Here is a 10,602-nt window from a genome sequence, read left to right as displayed (position 1 = left end):
TATCATATTGTCCATAGTTTTCATTATAGTATTTTGGATTAATTTTTTTTGGGTTTTTTACTCTTGATGTGCTAGGTTTTTCATCTATGTCTACGTCTTCTGTATTTACTTCTAAATTTTTTGTATTATCTATGTTTGCTAAAAGTTCCGTATGTGTTTCACTTGTTTCCGAATGTTGTTCATTTAGATCATCGTCATTTATTTCATCAATTCTTATCTCAGGTAGATTATCTTGGTCATTTTCTCCTTTTTTCTTCTATTTCGTCTTCTAATTGCAATTTTTCTTTAAATTTAATTATCTCATTTGCTAATTTTGTTTTTTGTTCTTTTTCTCTTTGTTTAATTTCATACATTTTTTTTAATATTGCTAGTTCTTTTTCTAGTTCTATTATTTTAGTATTTTTTACTTCTTCTAATTGTACACTGTATTTAATAATCCATAGTTGTAACATGTCCTTACTAAGTTGGCGTTAGTTTTCGATTGTGCAATCAGTTTATTATAACCTTTGTAATTTTTGGGTTAAATAATCCTGGTTGGGGTTCTTGGGTTGTAGTAGATCTGGGTTTAAAGGTTTAAGAATGTTTTGGATTTTGTGTATATTTTCGATATAGGTTTGTGTGATGTAGTTATATTGTCTTTTTCTCACTTTGGTTTTGCAAACTATCTGCGTATGTAGATGTTTGTGGTTCTAGGGACATATGTCTAGGTGTCCTTTGGGTAAATGGTCTTGCGAATAGCTGGTTTAAGTTAGCATTTTATGTTGTTTATCACTAACTTGTTTGCTTGTACCTGCAGCTATATTTAAACAAATGTTATGGGTTTTAGGGAGTTTCCCATCGTCTCCAGCAAACCAACTTCTACTCCACTAGAATTCAATGACTAGCTTACTTCTGCTGACTATGATAGATGCATCAATGTGAACAAGGATGATAAATTACTACTTGAAGACTCTGGAAAGTATCAAAGATTAGTAGGAAGACTATTATACTTAACCATGTCCAGACAAGATATTGCCTTTGTGGTTCAGGTACTCAGTCAATTCATGCACTCACCTAAACAATCTCACATGGATGCAACACTTGGAGTAGTGAGATATATCAAAGGAACAACAGGTCTAGGTCTGTTTATGCCTAGTAAAACAAACAAAGAACTAGTTGCACGCTGTGTCTCAGACTAGGATAGCTGTGTGGAGACTAGAAGGTCTGTTACTGGCTATGTAGTAAAGTTTGGTCAAGTTGTGATCTCCTGGAAGTCTAAGAAGCATAATATTGTCTCAAGAAGCTCTGCAGAAACTAAATTCAGAAGCATGGCAACAACAGTAACTGAGCTAATTTGGCTAAAAGGATTATTCTCAGAATTGGGAGTTGAAGTGACTTATCCTTTAAAACTATTTTGTGACAGCAAAGCTGCCACTCATATTGCTGCACATCCTATATTTCATGAGAGAACAAAGCACATTGAAATTGATTGTAACTTTGTAAGGAAAAAAAAAAATACTTGAAGGATTGATACACATTCAACATATAGGTACCAAGGAACAACAAGCAAATCTGCTAACAAATGGTTTGTGTAAGACACAACATGATATTTTGGTTGACAAGCTGGGAATGAAAAATGTGTTTTAATCCTCAGCGTGAGGGGGAGTGTTGAAGCTATGCAATTAAAGGAAAGCTAGGTGGTTAACTTAACAGGTTGTCATGTATTAGTTAGTCAGTTAGTTAGCTGTTAGTTAGAGTGGTCAGTTAGTTATTAATGGTAGATTAGAAAGAGTTGGTGGACTTTACTTACTTTGATGTCTATAAATATGAGTAGAGTAGAAGCAGTTAATCATCACTGTACATTTTTCTTCTTCTTCAGCTTCAATGGAACAATATTTCAATCTCTCTCTTCTTACAGCTAATGGAGCTTCTTAACATTTCTCCACACCTTTTTTTGTTTGCGAGGAATTTGTTTGTGTAAACCATAGAAGGAGACAGGAAAGAGAGAAAAAAAGCAGCTCGATTTCATCCAGCATTTCAAATATAATGGTTGCATGCATAAACAATTAAACACATCCAAACAACTGGATTCTTTTTATCCTTATGCCAATGCAGCTCTTAGAAAGTGAAATTGAGTAATATTAAGAATTTAAAATCTCTGGTTTATGGTAGTTCTTACCTGCTTTGAACTTGCATTTACAATTTACTCCAGTTTCCATTCTCATTTCATTTTAACTAACAAGACATTAATCATTTACAGCAAAGATTTAATGTACCCATCAACCAAAATGGCTGCATGTCTTACATTTACAGAGAAAGACTAATCAAAATGACATGCTAAAGTTACAAAAAATAAATATTTAGATCATTATCACAGAGTGATAGACCATTATTTCCAAATGTTAGCTATGTCTTGGGAAAAGGCAATGAATCAATCTCCGTCTACCGTTTTAATACACTCCATTGTTCTTCTGAAGAAGCCAACTGATCCATGAAATCGGGACTGGTGAAGTAAAAATCCTTCGATTTTCTGTCATTTTTCCTGTTGAGTGAATTTTTTCAGTTACACCAATGAGACCAGAAAACAGGAGACAATTGTAGGGAACACATACCTGGTTTCTCTTTGTCTAGTGAGGAGAACTAATATACCAAACCCTACAACTAATGCAATGTTCATTACCTGAAAAATATGAACAATAACAAGTATTAGTCTCACCTTTGAAACTGTTCATCTTCTCTTGTGATCAAAGCAAAAGAGGATAATGCACTTCTGATGGTTCTACGATTGTCAGAACCATGCATTATATATCCATGATTTTCTTCAAAAGAATATAGCTTATACATAATACTGAAGCAAAGATAAAGGATAGGGTAGAATTTTCAAATTTTGCACCTAGATATAAAGAAAATGAGATGCATCGTTCAATTTTAAAGGTAAAGAGGCAAAACAAAAATATTCTGATCAAACCATTGTAGCACTTAAGGAGGCTGTACTTCCCTAAGTTTACAGTTAGATAGAAGACATCCAAGTAAGTAGTATCAAAATGTATGAATCAAAATAATATGCATGTCTGACCTGTCTAACAGGCCCAGAAGAACCATTTTCTCCAAAGCTTTTGGACTGATTTCTTGGCTTTTGTGGCTTCTCTCTTCCTTTCTTTGTCATGGAGTCACTTCTATGGAAAAAACTACGCTGCTTCCATGAAAACAATAAAAACAGTTACCTTTGCATAAACTTGTTCAAGGAAACAAAAATCTTCCTAGAGGACCAAATTTTCTAGCAGTTAACTTTATGATACAATGATGACATGATCTTTATGAGGATTTGGTAGTACATTGTTGGTCAAAAAGATATACATGATGAGTTTTCCATCAAATTTACCACTAAGGATAGTGGACTAACTTCTGGAATACTATTGAACCTTTAAAAGAGATCAGCAAGGATACCGTGTACCTTTCCTGTAGTTTCCTGCATAGAAGGTCTCTTATTACTTTGATGATCATCTACTCCAATGCGGCAATCTTCTGATAAATGCACTATGTTTTTGCCTGCACTTGTCATACATAGACGCTTTTTGTTATCCGGAAATATCCATGCACCAGAATTTTCAGAGTCATAAAGTTCATCTTCACGGCATGCTATTAGTTTTGGTTTCACATTTGAAGCCTTTTCAAAATGTACTTCTGGTAAAGTCTCTGATCTAATTTCTCTGTTTTGTTTCTCTGCAACTGAAGGACCATTAAAAGAATCTCGATTAGCAGCTAAATTATTAGCTTTCAGCACATCTGGATGAGCCACACTAGTTGTTTGGGAACTAGTAGCTGTTTCCAGGTTGGATAATCTCATCAAATCTACAGGTGAAGTAGCAACAGTATTTGACTCCTTTTTAGCAGATACAAAGGTCTCCTGCTGACTTGAGCCTGCTTCATTAAATCTGACAATATGCACACTAGACTGCTTCAACTCTTCATGGAACACGGGTTGTTCCGTACCAACAAAATCTTGCTCTGGAGAACTATTTTGTCCTCTTTTGCCAATATTTATTTGAGGCTCTGGCAAGTCAACAGTATTAAGAGGTCTTTCTAGTCTTAGTGCACTCATCTTATTAGGCCTTGAAATGTTGTCTGAATCCAAATCTTTTAGGGAGCCTCCGATTCCAACTAAATTTGGTTGGGATTTTGATGCTCGAGTTCTTGTAAGAGATCTTCCCCCCTTCTTCTGATGTATGCAATCAGTTCAATATTTTCCAAGTTTTATGTAAACAAAAGAAATAAGGTTATCAGCTTAAGAAGTCCAACATGACGAATTTCACCTTATAATAAGCTGGAGAGTAGAAGTACCTGAGTAAGACCAGTTTCAAAGGCACTTATCATTTTCCTGACACTGCTAGGAGTTTTCTCCAATACACCTTGATCGTCAGGTTCATTAGACAAATCAACAATATTCTTTTGGGAAACAGACTCTTTCTTGGCAGCAACACCCATCTTCAACATTGACTGAGTGTCTTGATCCTCAGAATCAACATTCCTTTTTTGGGATATGGACTCTTTCTTTACAGCAACATCCATCTTCAGCATAGACCGCCCACTTTGATCCTCAGATTTATTAGATGGATCAGATAAAATCTTCTGTTGGGACACAGACTGTTTCTTTCCAGTTACATCCATCTTCAAGATGGACTGTACATCTTGATCATAAACAGGTTTTACAGCAGCAGAATCATTCTGTATTAGCTGAGTCTGAAGCTTCTCAGCTGATGGACGGTCAGGTTCAGAATATCGTTTTTCAACCCCTTCTTTCACAGGTGAAGATGAGTTTACTTCACTTCTATCTGTGGCCATTCTAAACAGGCAGATTTGCTATCAAAACTCTTAGCAATTTCCTCAGTTATAAGTCATTAGATAAAAGAAAATTTTGACCTCATCAACCTACTAAACATTCTCTATGTAGAAGCTGTAATTCGCTAAATAAAATTCTCCTACTTTTGAATTACTATAATAAACTAAGGTAAAATCGAATAACTAAAAGGTCACCCAAAAATCTTTTCCAAAAATTACATAGTCCTAAATTTGTTCCTATGTCTTTCTCCCATTAATATAGTTCTTAGAATGTGTGATCAAACCTGAAAACTCCCTTGTGATGGGCAGCGACAATGCAAATGTATCTCGCATAGGGACTGCAGTTCCTTTGTATTTAACAATTGTCACAGGAACTTTGTCTTGTTTCTTCTTCAAAGCAGATTCTCTCTACCAAATCAATCGAAATATCATTACACATAAGCTGATAGAATCGTCAAGGCTAATAAAAATTGAAAGCATAGCAAAAAGGAATTTTTTTTTAAAGGACCTGTAAAATCATTTTAGTAACTCAGAGTGGGAACATGTTTGAGGTTAATAAAACTTAGTAAAGAACAGTATAATATTACCACATTACGGATTAGGTTACGCTCATCTTCACTTAGACTGAATTGCAACTTCATATGGACATAATGACCTCCTTCAAGTTGGAAAACATCATCCCAACAACCCTTCTCAACAATTGATAAGGTCTCAACTTCTGTCAAATACAAACTTTTTTGTCACCATTAGCATCAAACATGGAGCACAAATATGATATATATATATATATATATATACCTTTACGCGATATCTCATTTCCTTCAACATCCTCAAGTCTAACAACCAAATTATCACGAAATGTGGTTAACGGACTGCAAAAGAAGAATCAAATTTCCCAAATTAATTTAATCATGTTTTGTGCTGAAACCATAAAGATAAAGAGGTGATTGAATCATTACAAGGAGAAATCTCCCTTGTCCCACGTTTGGTACGCTCGCTTCCCCATGGAAACTACAAGAAAGCATATGAAACTCCAAATCAATTCGAAATGTAAATATACAACACTAAAAAAAAGAAAAAGAGGAAAATACTAACCCCATAAGCAAATTGAAGAAGATGAAATATTCTTGAAATCAAACACTGTGTAACACCAAACTGAGTTAAAAATAAAATAAAAAATCATTTCATCAAATATTAAAAGAGGGAAGCATTTAGTACCTGAAACTTGGATTGTTCCTGGCATTTGGGAGAATTTGATATGTTCCACCAAAAAAAATATTATCCCTTCAAGTCCAGTGTACTACATAATTCAGGGGATATTTCTTCTCTTTATTTTTTTTTTGTTTGATTGTAAGTGAGAGTGTAACCTTGGAAGTATGGCTTGTGTTGTCTTGGATGGAAGAGAAATTTTGGTTGGTCATCAGAATGCAGATGTGGATGAGCTAAGAAAGATGATTGGGTCCATTAAACACCTCAAAGGCTATGAGTGTGTGAAACAAAAAGATATTTTGTTGGGCAAATTATGCAAGATATAGATCAGAATATTTAATCATTTTTTGGGTTGAATTTATAAAAAATACCTAAAATAGTCATTCAACCATATTTTTTGAGAAAATAGTTGAATGATTTTCTAATTTATTATCGAATTTTTAACTACACACTTATACTACATGACAATTATTACCACTGGACTATTTTAAAGTAAAATTAATTCCACCCTAAAACTTCATCACCAATCAAGTATCTTGTGGTGAAGCACACACGCTTGACACGTGTATTTCATCAATTAATCTTTTTTTAAAAAAGTAAAAATCTCCTCCTTCTTCCTTTCCTCCTCAATTAGTTTTTCAATCACAACCATTGTAAAACATCATTTTTTACCTCAAAAAATTTGTATATGTCTAACAAATCAAAATCAAACCTAATGGCAATGACCTTACACCTCAAAACCAAAATTTAAATAAAAAATAACATCATTTTTACACTATTCCTACAACTCAACAAAGCTTTGAACAAATCCAAAAATGGCAACGACCTTACATCTCCCACCCCCACCCCCACCCCCTCTTGTACATAAACCTTTTAGTAGGCAAAAAAAAAAAATCTCGTAACATCAATTTGAAAAATTCTTTTCTCTCTAATTTTTTCATGAATAATTTATTAATCTGAGTTTTTTTCTTTTGATTCTTAATGGGTTTTTAGGATAAAATAGAGGATCCTTCTTTAGAAAATGTAGAAAAAATTATTTTCGTTTTAGTTCCTTCTAATAAGTTCAAAATTACTTTTCTTTGTTGTTGTTGTTGCTCTTGAGTCAGTGGCTTGAAAAGAGAAGAACTTAATGAACATGCTTTTTAAAAATGAGTTTAATACGTTAGATGTATTCTAAATAAGTTTATTGAAGAATTATTTGTTCATAAAATGCATTAATTATGATAATTGTTATGTCAGACCTTCATTGATTAAGCTTCAACAATGATAATGGTGGAGGATGTATATTTGTATAGATAAATAATAGGAAAGAAAGAGAAATAAAAAGAAAAAAATGGGTAACTCACTTTCTCAAAGAAAGTGAAATACCCTCTTTATGCCAACTCACCTCTTAAGGGGTTATTTATTACAATTTAAAGTAGTTCAAGGGGGTGGGGTAATAGGAATCTCATAGAGTATAAGTGTGTAGTAAAAAATATGATAATAGGTTGGGGGATCATTTGACTATTTTCTCTATTTTTTTCATAAAAAATGGCCAATCAATATTTCTTTCTTTCTTCTTCTTCTTCGTCCGTTTTCTTCTGTGTCTTCCTCGTCTTCGTCCTCCTCCTCCTTCTTTTACATCTTTTTTTCTTTTATGTCCTTCTTCGTCTCCATCTTCTACCTCTTTGTCATTATTTTTTTCCTTTTCTTTAAAATTTGACGTACCGCAAGTGTGAATCACTTCAAGTATTTGTAACAACTTACTAAGATACGGTGCAAGATTAGTGTACCTTATTATTCCTGTAACACCTTGGATTTGAAAAGAAGTAAAAAATTGCAATTTCTAAAGATTTGGTGCCAGTTCCGACGGTCCATAGGTTGGATCACGGACCGTAGTGGAACCGTGGTTTGCAAGATCAAAAGTGCAGAAAATGTCTAGTCCCAGTACTTTTTTACGGTTCACCAAGACGGTCTGTCATTCAATGTACGAGTCGTAGGTAGGTCTCGTAGGTGAGTCACAGACTTAGTGTAATTTTGAGGGCCAAAAGTGGGACTTACGGTGGCCATGTATGGACCGTAGGTTGACCGACGGGCCATACATGGGTCCCATCATTCGAAGGCCCAGAAACAAATTTCTGAAACCATCGACGGCCGACTCAAACGGTCCATAGTTGGACCTACAGACCGTGGGTCTAACCGTCGATGGGGTCCGACCGTTATTTTAGAAGGGGCTTTGGGTCTTTTCATAATTGTTTTAACCCAATACTATGTCATTTTACCCTCTACCCTAAGCCCTATATAATGATTTTAAACCCCCAAATCACCCAATTCAATTCATTCTCTTAAAATTCCAAAAGTTGACCAAGTTCATCCTCTCAAATATTACTCTCTCTAAGGAAGAAGAAGAAGTCCAGGGTTTCAAGATCAAGTCTCCAAATCAATCATTAATTGCAAGCTTTTGGCATCAAGATATGATAGTCTTCACCTATAGAGCTCTTTCCTCCATAGGGTTCCTAAATTCTACAATTTTGTAAAGGTAGATTCCCCAATCAAACTAGGGTTTTATTCAATTGCCATGGGTTCCTTTATGAAACACCTCGGATTAGAGAAAGGATAGAAATGAGTAAAGAAGGGCAGGTCGAGAACCTAGAGGTGGACCATGGAACCCTCCATGGAGCCTCTAGACGAGCCGTGTAGGGGACCACGATTCGTTTGGGTGATCATGAAGAGTTCGTAGGGTTGCTCAAACGAGTGTCCCTCCCATGGATGCTTAGACGGCCCATGCTGAGGTTGACGGGCTGTTCAAGAGCTCGTCAAGTCACCACTTAGAAGGGGTTTTCTCCCTTAGCCACTGGTCAAGGACCACAGATGGCTAAACGGCCCGTGAAGCCCCACACGGACCGTGAAGTCTCCCGTGAAGGGGGTACAATGGAGCTTGTCAAGCAGAGCTTATTCACAACCTGTTAGACGGGCTGTGGTACTCTAGACGGGACGTGAAGGCCTCTGTGGAGTCAATGTGTCATCTTTAAGTTAGGGGTTTTTGAGTCTTTTCCTAATTATTTTATTTCAGTACTACGTCGTTTTACCTTCTACCCAAAGCCCTATATAAGGATTTTCACCCCCCAAATCACCCAATTCAATTCATTCTATCAATTTCTCAAAAGAAGAACAAGTTCATCCTCCATAAATATTTCTCTCTCTAAGGAAGAAGAAGAAGTCAAGTTAGGGTTTACAGATCAAGTCTCTAATTCACCAATTGCTTAAGGGATTTAAACTCCAAGGTATGATAGTGTTGACCTATGGAGCTCTTTCCTCCATAGGATTCCTAAATTCTCCAATTTACAAGTTAGAAATCTCCAATTGAAGTTAGGATTTTCTTCCATGTCATGGGTTCTTTTCAATGGTGATTCAATTGATTGTTTTATAAACTATTATGCATGAATTGGAATAATTCCATGTTTTTAAGATGAATCTCCACGAACCCATGCATAACCCATGTTTTCTAAGCTAAGATGATATAATGTGGATTTTGAACTATGAAAGATAAGTTTATGAAGATATGCATATTTTTTATGTAAGTGATGAAAAAAATTTAAGATTGCTTTGAGGGTGAAGCATAAATGTTGTTGTGAAAGAATTTCTCACATACTACTCACATCCATGTGAAAGGATTTTTTCTCACATAAGGATTCTTAGAGTTGAAAGGTTTTCTCAACTAACTTTGAATCAAGTTTTAGGAGTTATTCTAAAGAAACTTATCTTGGATTGGCTATTTGATGTGCCTTCAATGAAAGATAAGTTAAGTAAAAGAATTATGACTATTCCGTAAGAAATATGCTTAAGACTCAAGAGGATATTGTATGGAAGCTCTCTGATGTTTGCGTAATCAAGACACAACTTCCGATGCAAGTGTCTACGATAGTACAATAGTTTAGTAACCCAACTAAGGGTTGGGGTCGAGTCCCAAGGGAGTGGTTTTGAGAATTAATAGAAAAATAAAATTTAGTTTTAACTAGTCGTAGCTAAAGACATTAACGATTAAAATATTGTAAATTAAAGGGGGACATAAGAGTGTCAATTAACAATGGGGTTTTGTCACAAGTAAGGTAAAAACAACAAAATAAACAAGGGTTTCTAAGTAATAAGAGGGGATCCTTGGGATGTGATGGGATTACGGGTTAAGCTAGATTATTGGGTACATGCTTTCGATAGAAGATTCATAGAGTAATTGTGACTAGGCTAAACTTTAAGGGGGATAAGCTCTCTCTCGAGGAACTTACCCCGTTTCAAATGCGTTCCTCTCGGACACCCACTTGCCGCATGAAGACAAGACTACGCCTTAATCCACTCACTCTCTCGAGCTGAGTGTGTGGGAATGAGACTAGGATTCACTCTCTCGAGCTGAACCTTATGTCGACCCACTCCCACCGGCCATCAATTTAGTAGTTTTAGTTTTACGATCTCTCTCTTGAGCAAGCCAAAAACACATAAATAAACTTGTATTTGCAAGTAGAAATTCATTAAATTCATCCACAACTACTAAACGAAATCACAATTAAACTACGATTAAACTATCAGCAAGCAAGACCCAAC

The 10,602-nt window shown here is 35.3% G+C and overlaps 1 protein-coding gene across 4 annotated transcripts; it reads right to left on the bottom strand.

Annotated features, from left to right (window-relative positions):
- Positions 1 to 2,136: 2,136 nt before the first annotated feature.
- On the bottom strand, positions 2,137 to 6,305 carry LOC102595100 (uncharacterized). Of its 4 annotated transcripts, none has more exons than XM_006346501.2 (11): positions 6,037 to 6,305; positions 5,914 to 5,958; positions 5,778 to 5,829; positions 5,617 to 5,690; positions 5,406 to 5,536; positions 5,103 to 5,226; positions 4,321 to 4,811; positions 3,434 to 4,198; positions 3,056 to 3,172; positions 2,592 to 2,659; positions 2,137 to 2,521 (listed from the first exon to the last, which is right to left on the bottom strand). In XM_006346501.2, the coding sequence occupies exons 1-11, from the start codon at positions 6,059 to 6,061 to the stop codon at positions 2,422 to 2,424; spliced, it is 1,992 nt and encodes a 663-aa protein (XP_006346563.1). In that variant the 5' UTR covers positions 6,062 to 6,305; the 3' UTR covers positions 2,137 to 2,421. The 4 variants fall into 4 exon arrangements, with proteins under 4 accessions (XP_006346563.1, XP_015163828.1, XP_015163829.1 ...); XM_015308342.1 differs by having other exon boundaries at positions 3,434 to 4,195; XM_015308343.1 differs by lacking the exons at positions 5,617 to 5,690; positions 6,037 to 6,305 and having other exon boundaries at positions 5,914 to 5,929.
- Between the last annotated feature and the right edge of the window lie 4,297 nt (positions 6,306 to 10,602).

The sequence above is a fragment of the Solanum tuberosum genome, unplaced genomic scaffold, assembly GCF_000226075.1.
Source record: "Solanum tuberosum cultivar DM 1-3 516 R44 unplaced genomic scaffold, SolTub_3.0 scf00079, whole genome shotgun sequence".
Lineage (NCBI taxonomy): Eukaryota > Viridiplantae > Streptophyta > Magnoliopsida > Solanales > Solanaceae > Solanum > Solanum tuberosum.
This window is presented reverse-complemented; position numbering and strand designations above follow the sequence as displayed.